The 15487-nt window shown below is 33.7% G+C and overlaps 1 protein-coding gene across 1 annotated transcript; it reads right to left on the bottom strand.

The window, feature by feature from the left end:
• Positions 1-2816: 2816 nt before the first annotated feature.
• LOC140886650 (nucleosome assembly protein 1;2-like) lies at positions 2817-5983 on the bottom strand. The gene is made up of 12 exons (XM_073293347.1): positions 5873-5983; positions 5746-5789; positions 5564-5647; positions 5098-5190; positions 4931-5018; positions 4791-4852; positions 4511-4695; positions 4245-4422; positions 4126-4169; positions 3474-3675; positions 3348-3365; positions 2817-3251 (listed from the first exon to the last, which is right to left on the bottom strand). Exons 1-12 carry the CDS (start codon positions 5919-5921, stop codon positions 3183-3185), a joined length of 1116 nt encoding a protein of 371 aa, XP_073149448.1. The 5' UTR covers positions 5922-5983; the 3' UTR covers positions 2817-3182.
• Positions 5984-15487: the final 9504 nt, after the last annotated feature.

Raw genomic sequence — 15487 nt, 5'->3', positions numbered from 1 at the left:
CTAAAAGGCAGATATTTCAAGCAAAAAGACATTTTGGATGTAGGTATATATAGCTAGGATCGAACCCATCTTATGTTTGGAGGTCCTTAATTTGGAGTCGAGAGTTGATTAGAAAAGGAATGTGTTGGAGGGTGGGAAATTGAAACGACTGAACTCAAGGGATTTTTTTTTTAAAAAAATATACATGTTATTTATTTAATTACATATATGTCCATACATATATGCGCTTATACAAAAAATCGATTTAATTTGGGTAATTAAATATATAATAATCTGATTGTATTTCGGTAATTCGAAACATTCGAATACACAAGAAAAATTCATGCACGAGAATACGATGTCGCAAAATAAACTGAACCGAAAAAAACCGAATTTTTTGGCCTAAGAGGCGTAGGAAAGCCACAAAAGTTGGGTGGATCTCGCCGCCACGTACGTTGGTTATATATTGATCAATTGAATATGATTACACTTCACTAATATGACCCACACCGTAAAAGATTTTATGATTACAACATGTCATAATTGTGCTACGTATTTATGTTATGATTATGTTTACAACTCAGTATTATGCATATATTTTACGATCATGCATGCATTAGACTCCTCAGGTTATTTTTATATTCGTTACATGCTTGCATACAGTTTATTATGTAGTACTCGTTATTAAAGGTAGATCATGCTGGGCTTCTAGGCTCATTAAATCTAAATAGTGTGTAAGTGAGTTTGATGCTAGTGATGAGGATGTGGTCCCGACTGGTAGCGAGGACCTCTGAGCATCTGTGGTGAACTAGCGTACCCGTAGCCTTGCAGTATTCATGTTTCCGCCTTTTTTTTATGAGATTTTATTTGAGGGTTGTAATTAAATTACTTTCCGCACATGTTTTCTATTTACATTATGATTTGGTTGTGGTTGGGATTTAAACTACGTATTACCGCATTTTGCGTCATCGTATTCTCGTGCATGATTTTTTCCTTGAGTATTCGTACATTTTGAATTGCCGTAATACAAAAAGATTATTATATATTTTATTACCCAAATTAAATCTATTTTAAGTATAGACACACACACACATATATATATATGTATGGACATATATGTAATTAATAAATAAAATGTATTTATTTTTTTTTTAAAAAAAATCCTTCTGAGTGTTGGTTGTTTCATTTGCTATCAGTGCAAGGTCCTTGGAGGGTAAACTAGTCTGCTACGTGGAGCTCAGAAGTCGCAGTGTCAGTCTGTGAGTTTAAAATGTTTTCAAGTAGATGTTTTTTATTGGGACCCATGAGTTAAATTTTCACTGAAATTATTTTATAAACATTTTAAATTAAAATACTTAGTTATACAATATGGTTACGTGAGGATTTTTGGGAATTGCAGTATGGTATCGAGACGTGTTTTGCATCGGGGTGACCACGAGGATGCCGATCAGGGGGATGTTGGCCAGTGTGGAGATCGTCGGGATCCACCTCCACCTCCTCCACCACCAGCTCCACCACTCACAGCTTTCGAGAGGGCTAACGTGGACATGCTAGCTGGTATCACCAGGCTACTGGAGCATCAGGCTTGTCAGCCTAGGAAGACCCATGAGGAGGATATCGCTGAGAGGTTCCGCAAGCAGGGACCCAAGTGATCCGTTAGCTGCTGAGGAGTGGATCCGATCGTTGGAGACGATCTTTGCGTATATGGGGATCCATGATGCTGATCAGGTTCGTTGCGCCATCTGCATGATGAAAGATGACGCAGCCCTTTGGTGGGAGGGTGTCGTGATTGGACTTGATGTGACGAGGATGACATGGAGGGACTTCAGGACCGCGTTCTTTGAGAAGTATTTCACCGAGGAGCCAATTTCTTTAAAAAAATTTAAAGCTTTAATAATGGTTCACGATGATCCACGAGTAGTCAATTATTTTATGAGCAAGATCAATCGGATTTACAGGCGTGAACATATAAACAACAATAATAGTTAATTGATTGAAAAGAATCAATACATAACGATGAGTTCTTGAGGGTTGTGATCGTAGAAATTGACCTAAGGAATAACATGGTACATTCCGCTGGGCAGCGAGAAATCGTTAACCTCGAGTGTCAAATAATAAGCTATCAATAATTCGTCCGTCGAATTAAATCTAAAGCCAACCGGTACACGATTCATCACTCCTGATCCGATCGTATGCATGGCTAGCTAGCTGCTCAGTTGAAGTTGAAAGTTGGTGAAGCAAAGTTTTTTTTTTTTTTTTTTTGTGAGATGAGAAAATTAGAATGCTTTTAGTTTGCATATATACATACGTACACACACACACACATATATATATATATATATATTGGGATATTAATTATGTTTATGCGTATGTAAATAGATAATGTAAATTTAATTTGAGTTATCTATAAAATTTTAAATTATTTGTCCACTTTCAATGTTTTATCTAAATATTTGAATCGATATTTTTCCTAGACATAGATTTACTAAGATTGCTACTAGATTCACTCTAAAAAAAAAAAGATTGCTACTACTACCAGATTCTAATATATCCCCGCCCATTTTTTTTAGTATATTGTCCCTAGAAATTATCATATTAAAATACATAATTAGCTATATATAAATTGTAATAGCGTAATAAAAGAAAGAAATACACATACTTTTTGAACTATAATAATAAAAATAACTAAATGTTAATTAGCTGTGAGAACTTAACTGGTAAGTGCCAAAACTTCCCTGAGTCTAAGTTTGAACTGACCCGCAATGAAAACACACTCGTTTTTCTAAATTTCCAATTTTGTGCCAAATTCTCGGCTTTACCCCGACAACTACCAACAATAACTCATACATATGCTATCTCAATATCATATATGAACCACAATACAATAATAGAAGTCCAAACTGAAACCTCGACCATCATGAAAATAAAATTATAACAGTACACTATGCTTCAGCCTTCATCAAGATTCAGAATGCACCAAGCAGGGCACAAGACATCTCCACTGCTCAATCATTTCCACACAGAACAACAAGGAAGAAGAAACAAAGAAATAAATTTCGGTTGATCCGAAGAAAATGGAGGAATGGACTTCTCAAGGCTGCTTGTATTTGCGTAAATATATGGTGAGTTGTAACCACCTCTCGCATGTTCTCACACAAATGAGGCCACAATGGTATGGAATTCAGATAGACACAACTCAACAGCTACTGCTGCTTGCATTCGGGAGGTCTCTCACCTTGTTGTGCATCAGTAGCAGGTGGTCTTCCACTCTTCTGTAAGTTGTTACATAAAAAAATATCATGATATATTTGTGACACATCAAATAAAATGGAAAAGATTAGTGCTGAGAGGAGAATGAACAATCACACCTTTCGTGCTGCTGATTGCTGTAAATTGGAAACAATAGAACAAAGACAACGGATCATTAACGTGTTAGAATTTGATGGGGATAAATTTTATCAAAATGATAACTGTAAGAATAAATGTTACAAAACCTTTTTCCGGGTCTTTCTTTCCTCTTCTTCTTCTTCATCATCCTCGTCTTCTTCATCTTCTTCGTCATCATCTTCTTCGTCATCATCTTCTTCGTCATCCTCATCAAGATCTTCGTCTTCTTCAATATCATCAAACTCATCTGCTGCCTCGCCAGTGAACCATGATACTGCATGAGGAATAATTTTGTCTCGAATAGTTGACCTACACAAAATTGACACACTTAAACGGAGACTACACCATAGTAACTAGTTAAATAGACACCAAGAACACCAAAAGAGTAATAATCCAAAGACTTACTGTAGGAAAAGGCCATGAATATTGTACAGCATGACATCAACTTATCTAGAGAAATAAATTGGAAAAGAAAGTGGGAAAAGCTATTTTATTTCAGTTAGGTGGTTTCAATTCATCAAATCTCTGTGATTTAAACGAGGATTTTTTTTTTAGAAAATTTAGAAAAACATTGACTATTGTTTACAAAGATTTAGATCTTCGCATTCCATATTTTAACAAAAAAATAGAGCAATTTTTTAAAGTTTCAATCAGATAATAACTAGCCAACAAGTTTTATCTCCCTATTAGAGAGTTCCAGAGTTTTCTATAAGGAAGGTAGTGAAAAAGATTCAAACGAATTCCCAAGTGTCAACTCACCCAATGTCGTAATCTTGTTCCATCAGACTTTGGAGTTCCTCAGCCTGTCAAAAACACGAAATCTTAGACAATAAATCAACCAAATACGAAATACCCAAAACAAAACAAGCCATTCTTACCGCATCTTCATCGATATCTTCATCCTCCTCAGGGACTTGTGGTGGACTAAAGAAGTTGAAGAAACTTTCACACTGTTCAGTTTTAGTAATTGGTTTGGCATTTTTGGACCCTTTCTTAGGCTTCTTTTTCAAAATCTTTTGTGTCAAACATTTTCCAGGATACCATTCTATCTCCGTCCTACAACGTATCATAATTCATAAAACATTGAATAGATGTTTCCAATTAAGGGAGGGCTTGCACGATAGCGGTGCAAAGGAAATTTTACCCAATTGCTTTCTCCAAAATGGGCTCAGCTTCATCAATCATGTGATAAGTCTTTGTAAGAACAGAGTTCTTGAAGAATGGATTAGTATCAAAATAAAATTCAAGCTTGAACCCTTTGAGATTATCCACTCTGGACCACTTTATATCTTGGAGAAATTTGAGGGCTCCTTCGTCACGCTCAGAAATCTGTCACCACAATACAATATCAAAGAAAAAAGTAGTGAATAAAAAGGTGATTAAGATTCAGAGAGAATGAACAATGGTTTTCAGAAACAACTGACCTCTTCCGCGAGCACTTCATTATTCTTCATAGCATTCAGCCAGAAATCAGGAATGCCTTTTTCTGCAGAAGTTCATAAAATTTTAGGAAAAAAGGGGATTCCCATGTTTACATGAAATTTGAATTGATGTCAAAACAGACCTTTGCCTGCTTTGTCAGCACATTTTGTTGGTTCTGTATCAATTGTGCCACCTCCAATCTCAACAACACCATTTACAATTTCATATCTCTGCAAATATTTAATTAGTGAGAAAACGATAAACAAAGATCAACGTACAAAGCAAAAAAGCCAAAACAAAAAATATCACCTTGACATAGAGCGGCTGATACAACTTTTGATATTTAGCTTCAAGAGCTGATCTTTCCTCAAGAAATTTTGCCTCCAAATCATCATGTTGGGTCTGAGAACATAAGATAAGAATGATATTTAACCAAAAAAAGAGGGATTAACAGCAACAAAGAATGGCAGCACAGATTTTTATTCTACAATTAAAATATCAGCAATTCACAGTTGCTAGAAGTAACCAAGCAGATTTTGATTATAAAACGGGTTCACATCTATGAGTTCCGCACTTCCACTGCTATACAAGCGTATAATAAAAATAAGGACTGGCACAAACCTATGAACTGAGAACTGAATCAAGCCATTTGAATAGCCTGATCTAGTGCAACTTAATTTTAATATAGTTTAACTAGCCACATTTCTGCCCTCAAAATGCAACATCAAAGAGCATTACAGCAGAATTCCATAACGATCTCAGGTAAAAATATAACCTGAATTTCTCTTAGCACGTCCACGCGTTTCCTGACACTAGGGGAAAGATTCTCAAGCACATCGGAGTGCTTGTTAGCAAGATCCTGAAGTAACATATACAACACCGAATCATTCCAAACCATACTTCACACGCCGAAATGAACCAAGAAAAACGAAAACAACTAAAAAAAGGCAAAATCACCTTGAGAACACTGACAAGTTCAGCTCTACCCTCCGCATTCAGAGCTGCAAACATCAATCGAATTCAAATCAAATTCTCAAACCAATCAACACAAAACTGAAATTAGGGTTTAACGGACGTGAATTACCGGCGTCGAGATCGGCGACGTTGAAGGAGTTCTTGTTGGTATTGCTCATTTTCGACCAAAAACCCTAAGATAGAGAGCAATAAACCCCTGGTAGGCAGGAGATGTGATAATCCTAAATTATACATATATTCCGCTGTTTGGCTTGGTTGTGTTTGGGCTTTTCCATTTCCCCGAATTGGGCTTCCATTTGGCCACGGAAAAATAATAAATTAATCATAAAACAAATGGGCGGTGATATAAATATAATTGTTGAAAAATATATTATTATTATTATTATTATTATTATGTTGAATATTGAATGTTGAATGTTGAATATTGAGTTGTAAAATGTGGAAAATTAGTGTGTGATGATGTAGATGATGTATTAATTTTTGGACTAATCTCAAATATGGATCTATAAATAGGTCTTTATTTGTGATGAAAAATACAATTGAGTTGAGAGAAAAATATTATAAAGTATAGAGTTTGATATATTTTGAGTTTTGGAGTATTTACTTTTTACCGTAAATTTTTTCTTTTTCACAACACGTTATCAGCACGATCGCTCGAAGGTTCTCTATAATTTTCGACGCTCCAAAATACAAGAAGAAGTCAAAAATATTCAACAAGTAAGAATTTTTATTTTACTGTTTATATATTTTTATTGTGTATATATTAATATATTATATCATGTTATGAAAAAAAAAAGTTTTTTTCAAAACTTGTTATAAATCCTGGGATAATGTTAAGACGACATCCCACATTCCCGATAAGGGATACGACAAGTATAAAAGCCTCTAAGGTTCTTAAACAATATAATCATATTTGTATAATTTCATGTTATTATATAAAAGGTTGTCTATGACACCGACCTTATAATAATGTGATATGATATACTATACCTGACTTTATACTAACTATATTGGTATAATTTCACAATATTATATAAAAGGCTGTCTACGACACTGACCTTATAATAATGTGATATGATATACATAATTATTTAATTATGATTATCATTATATGCATTGCATCATTATCACGAATTTTTATTCAACATAACTCGATTTTTTCTTTACCCTCAACGATCACAAACGGCTAGTTTTTGGCCTATAAATATGTTCACTCAAACTTATTTTTAATCACACCAAAATTCACTCTTTCTCTCAAAATATTTTTACTCGATTTTTCGAAGATGGAGATGATGACATTTATAAGGCTATTTTTCATAACGATTATGATCATCATGCTCACGAGTCTTGTACTCACCAGCGATTTTCCATCACATACTTTTTATCTATTTGTATACGCACTTGTAATTTTCATTTTTTCATTATTTTGTATTGTCATATTAATGAAAATTAACTAATAAAATGCATTGTTATTTTTCTAGCACCACCATGTCAAACTTGGCAAAGCTTGAATTCGTTGCACTCGATATCACTGGAAAAAATTATATGCCATGGACTCTTGATGTTGAGATGCATCTTGAGTCATTGGATCTAAGTGATACCATCAAAGAAATTAATATATCAACCTCAAAAGATAAAGCAAAGGCAATGATTTTCTTACGCCGACATCTTGATGAAGGGTTGAAATGTGAGTATCTCAAAGAAAAAGACCCAATGATTTTATGAAAAGGGTTGAAAGAAAGATTTGAGCATATAAGGGAAGTGATACTCCCGACCGCCCGTGATGAATGTAATACGTTGAGATTCCAAGACTTTAAAAAAGTCAGTGATTATAATTCTGCGATGTATCGAATAGTCTCGCAATTAAAATTCTGTGGACTTGAAGTCACAGAGATGGAAATGCTTGAGAAAACATTTTCCACTTTTCACGCATCAAATATAACTCTATAGCAACAGTATAGAGTGCGTGGTTTTACGAGATATTCTGAACTCATTGCATGTCTTCTTGTGGCGAAAAAGAACAACGAATTGTTAATAAGAAATCATCAATCCCGACCCACTGAATCAACGGCATTTCCTGAAGCAAATGTCGTAATGAAAAATGAAAATCAAAATCAAAGGCATAGACCAGATTTTGGTCGTGGACGAGGTCGAGGACGTGGGCGTGGACGTGGACGTAAAAATGATCGCGGTCGTGGTCGCGGCCGTGGATATGAAAATAATCGAGATAGTTACTTCAATAACTCATCTCAAAAGAACGTCACGAACCACCCACCAAAAAGGTAGCATGAAAATACGAGTGAAAATGAAAATCACTCAAAAAGAACTGAGAGTGTTTTTTATAGATGTGGCACTCCAAGAAATTGGTCACATATTTGTCGAACCCCTGAGCACCTATGTAAGCTCTATAAAGAATCGACAAAGGGGAAAGGAAAAGAGACCAATTTTGTTGAAAATAGTGACCATTTAATTGGTTCAACTAGTTTCAATGCTGCAGATTTTTTGAATGATTTTGAAGACATTGATTAAAGATTGGTGGAACTAGATTGTAACAAATTTGTATTTTTCATGCATTCTTGTATTATAAAGCATGTTATATTTTGCATTTGTATTGAACTTAATTTTTTTTTATTGCATTTTTGTGATGTTTGATATGGAAAATGCTATGAGCAAACATGAAAATAATATCATGGAAATTTGAATACGGGATAGTGGTACAACGCACACTATTCTGTGAGATGAAAGATATTTCTTGGAAATAAAACCAACAAAAACAATGATGAATACAATATCAGGTCCTGTAGACATGATTGAAGGTTGTGGTAAAGCACAATTTTTGTTACCAAATGGTACAAAATTTCTGATAAATGATTCTTTATATTCACCACAATCGAAAAGAAATTTGTTGAGTTTTAATGACATATATTCTCATGGATATGATACTGAGACGATAACTGATGGAAATCAAAAATATATGTGTCTTACCACATATAAATCAGGAAAGAAATATGTGGTTGAAAAATTATCAATGCTCCCTACTGAATTGCATTATACACATATAAGTCCAATCGAATCAAATATGGTGGTTAATAGTTCTTCAATATTAATCAATTGGCATGATCGATTGGGACATCCTGGTTCAATAATGATGCGAAGAATTATTGAAAATACGCATGGTCATCCATTGAAAGACCAGAAGATCTTTCAGAATAATAAGTTTCAATGTAAATCATGTTCTCTTGGAAAACTTATTATAAGACCATCGCCAGCTAAAATCCAAACAGAATCACCCATATTTCTTGAACGTATTCAGGGTGATATTTGTGGGCCAATTCATCCACCATGTGGACCATTTTGATATTTTATGGTATTGATCGATGCCTCCAGCAGATGGTCATATGTATGCTTATTGTCAACTCGGAATGTGGCATTTACAAAACTAATGGCTCAAATAATAAAATTGCGGAATCAATTTCCCGATTATACAATCAAGAAAATAAGACTTGATAATGCTGGAGAATTTACTTCCCAAACTTTCAATGACTATTGTATGTCAATGGGAATTACTGTTGAACATCCTGTTGCTCATGTTCATACACAGAATGGATTAGCTGAATCATTGATTAAACGTCTACAACTGATTGCTAGACCAATGATTATAAGAACAAAACTCCCTATTTCTATATGGGGACATGCAATTTTACATGTTGCGGCATTAATTTGCATCAGACCAAGTGCATATTATAAATTCTCCCCATTGCAGCTTGCATTTGGTAAAGAACCAAATATTTCTCATCTGAGAATTTTTGGATGTATGGTGTATGTGCCTATTGCACCACCTCAACGATCAAAAATGGGTCCTCAAAGAAAAATCGGTATTTATATCGGTTATGATAGCCCATCAATCATTCGATATCTTGAGCCTCAGACAGGCGATGTGTTTACAGCACGTTTTGCTGATTGTCATTTTAATGAAGAAATCTTCCCAATGTTAAGGGGAGAAAAGAAACACATCGAAAAAGAAATCACATGGTATGTACCATCATTGTTACATTTGGATCCAATGACCAAACAATGTGAGAAAGATGTACAGCAAATTGTGCACTTGCAAAGAATTGCAAATCAAATGCCAGATGCATTTGCAGACACAAAAGGGGTAACAAAATCATATTTTCATGCTGTAAATGCCCCTGCTCGAATTGAAATTCCAAAGAAACAAATTGAAGACACTCATGATGTCATAAAACGCTTGAAACATGGAAGACCAGTCGGTTCCAAGGATAAAAATCATCGGAAAAGAAAAGGCATAGAGAAACACGATGATCATAAAATAGAAAATGGTGTTCCAGAAGAAACACCTGATGATGAAAATGTTCTGTCAGAACCACAAACTGACGAGAATCGTGAAATCTCTATCAATTATATTAATACTGGAAAAATATGGAACCGGAAAGATATAGAAGATATTGATGAGATATTTTCTTATAATGTGGCATGTGACATCATAAATGAAAACGAGGATCATGAACCAAAAACCTTTGGTGAATGTAAAACTCGTCATGATTGGGCAAAATGGAAAACTACCATCCAGGTTGAATTGGATTCGCTGAATAAACGTAATGTTTTTGGACCTATAGTCCTCACACCTGAAGGTGTAAAACCTGTTGGATACAAATGAGTTTTTATTCGAAAGCAAAATGAGAAAAATGAAATAGTAAGATATAAAGCTAGACTTGTTGCACAAGGTTTTTCTCAAAGGCCTGGAATTGATTATGAAGAAACGTATTCTCCTGTTATGGATGCAATTACGTTTCGATATTTAATTAGTTTGGCAGTGTCTGAAAATTTGAAAATATGTCTTATGGATGTTGTTACAGCTTACTTATACAGATCACTTGATAGTGATATATACATGAAAATCCCTGAAGGATTTAAGATGTCTGAAGCACAAAGTTCAAAACCCGGAGAATTTTATTCTGTAAAATTGCAAAGATCATTATATGGGTTAAAGCAATCCGTCCGAATGTGGTATAATCGGCTAAGTGAGCACTTGATGAAAAAGAGATATGTAAATGATCCAATATGCCCTTGTGTTTTCATCAAGAAAACAACATCCGGATGTGTAATTATTGCTATATATGTTGATGATTTAAACATCATTGGAACGAATAAAGAAATTCAAGAGGTTATGATGTACTTGAAGGAAGAATTTGAAATGAAGGATCTTGGAAAAATCAAGTACTGTCTGGGTTTGCAAATATAACAAAAAGAATGTGGAATTTTTGTTCACCAGACAAATTATACAGAAAATATCCTTAAACGTTTTAATATGGATAAATCAAATCCATTAAGTACTCCAATGGTTATAAGATCATTAAACATAGAAAAGGATCCATTCCGTCCATGTGAAGATGATGAAGTTATTCTTGGTCCAGAAGTACCATATCTAAGTGCCATTGATGCCCTTATGTATCTTGCAAATTGCACTAGACCTGATATATCCTTTGCTGTAAATTTATTGGCAAGATTTAGTTCATATCCAACAAAGAGGCACTGGAACGGAATTAAACATATATTCCGTTATCTACGAGGAACAACAGATTTGGGACTTTTGTACTCAAAAGACATCAATCAAAGTATCATTGGTTATGCTGATGCTGGATATTTATCTGATCTACATAAGGCACGTTCCCAAACCGGATATGTATTTACTCGTGGAGGCACCGCAATTTCTTGGCGTTGACAGAAACAAACACTCGTAACAACTTCATCAAATCACGCCGAGATTATTGCATTACATGAAGCAAGTCGTGAATGTGTATGGTTAAAGTCAATGACCAAACATATTCAAATATCCTGTGGATTGACAGTAGACAAGAAGCCTGTGACACTATATGAAGATAATGCTGCATGTATTGCTCAAATGAAAGAAGGATACATCAAAAGTGACAGAACCAAACATATCCCCCCAAAATTCTTTACCTACACTCAAGAGCATATCTGTTACATTCAATCAAGTGAGAACTCATCAGATCTCTTCACAAAGGCACTTCCCACGACGATATTCAGAAAGCATATATACAACATTGGGATGCGCAATCTACGGAATATGTGAAGAATCACTCATGTTAACATGAGGGGGAGTTTACGTGGCTGCACTCTTTTTTCCTTACTATGGTTTTTATCCCACTGCGTTTTTCCTAGTAAGGTTTTTAACGAGGCAGTATAAAACATGTAATGAAGACAGTCATCATATCACGATCATCATCACAAGGGGGAGTGTTGAAAAATATATTATTATTATTATTATGTTGAATATTGAATATTGAATGTTGAATGTTGAATATTGAGTTGTAAAATGTGAAAAATTAGTGTGTGATGATGTAGATGATGATGTATTAATTTTTGGACTAATCTCAAATGTGGATCTATAAATAGGTCTTCATTTATGATGAAAAATACAATTGAGTTGAGAGAAAAATATTATAAAGTGTAGAGTTTGATATATTTTGAGTTTTGAAGTATTTACTTTTTACCGTAAATTTTTACTTTTTCACAACAATAATATCATTTATATGTAGTATATGCATATAGATTAAGTGGAAGTATCAAAAAAATATTATCTTTAGTAATTAGTTTATATAAATTAAAATATAGGGTTAATTGCATACACTATCCTTGTGAAAATACCGAGTGTTAAGGTTTTTAATTTTGGCGATGAGCGAACCAGTAACAGTAGATCAAACAGAACAGACAACCATATAAACGATAAGAAAAATACGCTTAGTCTAAAAATAGTAGACTGGTATAAAACAGTAGATATCCCGAACCAGTAGAATTGAAGCGTAACAGATTTCATATAGAATTGTCCTTTAAGAACTTCAGAACTAGTAGAACAGAACCAGTAGACCTACGAAAAAGCAGAATCAGTAAGCAAGGTTCAGTAAAACATGCTTTAAATAGTCGTTCTGATATGATATGATATCGCATTTAATGCACCGTACCAAGCATTAAATGAACATTTAATGTATATCCCTTTTGAGCACACAAATCTGATACATATATTTCGTGTTTTAGAGATAATCATTGAAAGAGTTAATGTAGCCGTTTGTGAACGTTGGAACGAGCAGCTATATAAAGATCTTCCGTTACTTCGAAAAAAAAGACTCAAAAAGAAAAACTTACAAGAAAGCTCTGCTGCTTTCTAGTTTAGAAATCGAAAGTCTTAACTCAAAGAATAATCTTGCACACACTTATCGATATATCAGATCTTCAAGATCATCAATATACTTTTATATTTGTAATCATCTACTGAGTATCAAATATTAAGTATTGTAAGTTTTTGGACGAAGTCTATCCAAAAACATTTAGAGTTATAAGAATTCTAGGAGTTTCAGTAGGCAGTGGATAATTCCTTCTGAAATGGGTTTGTACTAAGTTAGAGTACCAATCAAAGCTTCTAGTGGATACCTTCTAGAAACAGAAGAAAGAGAGATGTAGAAGGTTTTATCTTTCTAACTTTCATAAACAAATTTGGTGTCAACTTTATTACTATCTTGAGCTTCGGTACGTCAAGCAGTCTGTTTCCGCACTAAATCAGTAGACTGGTGCCTCTATTTCAAGCTGACAAGATACGCTTGGATTGCTGCTAACTCCAGCTCCTTGAAAAAAGCAGAAAAAGCAGAAGTGTTCATTCACCCTCCCTCTAAACACTCCTCAACGGTCCTAACAAGTGGTATCAGAGCGGGTTTATCTTGTCTCTGAGAAGCTCACACCAATGGCGTCCTTCAGCAAAATTCCTATCTTTTCCCGAGAAGACTTCGATGATTGAAAAATCAGAATGCAAGATCATATTGCTACAAGATGATGATATGTGGTACGTAATCACTGATGGACCACTCAAAATTGTGAAGGACAACACGACGTAGCCATATCAGACGACGCTCCACAAATGATTGAAAAACCCAAGAGCGAATGGACGAATGAAGATAAGAAAAATGCGGATATAAACAACGTGACCAAGAATATTATGTACAAGATGTTGGATAAGACTACATTCAGCGAAATAAAAAATGTGCAACACATATAAGGAGATATAGGAGAAGTTGATGCAACTCTGTGAAGGTAACGAGAAAACCAATGAAAACAAACTTTCAGTAGCTGTACAGAAGTTTGAAAGCATCAAAATGAGGACTGGTTAAATTTATTTGAAATCTGACACCCAGGAGAGGGAATTTTGAATAGCGTCATAAAAAACACAACTTATGATTTTTGTAGAGTTCGAGAGGCCTGCAATTTCATCTGAGGTCATTGAAATCGAACCATAGAACTTGACTAAATTATTTTTATGTATGATTTCTGAAAGGAATATCGAAATTGACATTAGAATAATAAAATTTACTCGGCATTCGGGAGATATATGAAATCAAAATTAAGGTTTCTTGGCATATAAATTAGAATACATAATATTATCAATTGATATTCTGTACATGATTGAAAATTAAGTGAAATCTGGTATCCAGAATTTGTCTCAGACAGTGTACCCAAAACTGTGCTTCAAATTTTGGTTTAGTTAATTTATTTTAGTTTATTAAATTTTTAACTTTGATTTCTAAATAGAATTGAGATTATTTTAAGTACAATATTTTGTGTGAATATAAATTTTGAATACTCATGAGAACGATATTTTACTCATCATATATTAACACTTGACATCGTGCGTTTGCAAGTGAAAACCAAGAAATCGAAGAAAAGAAAAACCTGTTGCATATTTTAAAATAAAGGTTATTTTAAAGTGATAAATTAAAATTATTAAGTCAAAAAATTGAATCGTGTGGTAAAAATATTTATTAGCAAATATTAAAATACATATTAAAATTAAAAATGACATATATCACCCATGTGAAATCCCAGGTTTGCTGATAACTTTCTATGAAATTTTTTTGAGCTAGTAGCCTCTGTGATTATAGATATGTAGCATACACACCCCTTCGGCTAAAAAATGACTAAACTTCTCTTAAATGATTTTATGAACTCTTTTTTCACCTTTTATTAAAATTTTCAATTAAAACATCAATGCATGAACTTATATTTTCAATTAATTTAATTTATACAATCACTTTAATTAATATTAAAGTTTATTTAATAAATAATTAAACTTATTATTTAATTTAATTTAATAATAAAGTTTACTTTTAAAATATATATAGCATATACCAAATATTCATAGGGTTTACCAAAACTTGTAATTAGTGATAGGAATATATATTCTGTTACTCTGAAATCTTTGAATCTCTAGTCTCACCCTTTAGAGGAATACCTTATAAGAGATTAATATTAGTTAGCTACAAACATTGCAAGAAACTTGGTACATTGCCTGAAGTTTATAATTTTCTGAAATTCTGGAATAATGCGTCTCTGTCTCAGTACTATGTTATAATCTGTATATGTATAAATAAGAAATCTTATTAAAATGATTTTAAGCAATTTCTAGGAAATTCTCCCATTTACTGAGTGACACCCATATCACTCACCCACCCGAATCACCCATATTAGATAAGAACGAAGATGAGCTAGAAGAAGATGAACAAAACCAACTCTGGGGCTGGTGAAACTGTTCAAGATCCTGATGTTTAGTTATGATTACAAATAAGTCGATGCATTAGACCTTGATGTTTTTCATTTTAGTTTATTATTTGATCAAGCATTGTAAAAGACGATGTAT

This window comes from Henckelia pumila, chromosome 3 (genome assembly GCF_033568475.1).
Source record: "Henckelia pumila isolate YLH828 chromosome 3, ASM3356847v2, whole genome shotgun sequence".
Taxonomy (NCBI): Eukaryota; Viridiplantae; Streptophyta; class Magnoliopsida; order Lamiales; family Gesneriaceae; genus Henckelia; species Henckelia pumila.
The sequence above is the reverse complement of the archived record's forward strand: the minus strand, read 5'-3'. Positions and strand labels throughout refer to the sequence as shown.

Excerpts from the sequence above, each read along its gene's own strand:
- LOC140886650 (XM_073293347.1), bottom strand. The coding sequence starts at position 5,921 with ATGAGCAATACCAACAAGAACTCCTTCAACGTCGCCGATCTCGACGCC. Across the intron at positions 5,790-5,872 it reads CGTCGCCGATCTCGACGCCG|CTCTGAATGCGGAGGGTAGA; the intron begins GTAATTCACGTC and ends TGATGTTTGCAG. Across the intron at positions 4,423-4,510 it reads ATTTTGGAGAAAGCAATTGG|GACGGAGATAGAATGGTATC; the intron begins GTAAAATTTCCT and ends GATACGTTGTAG.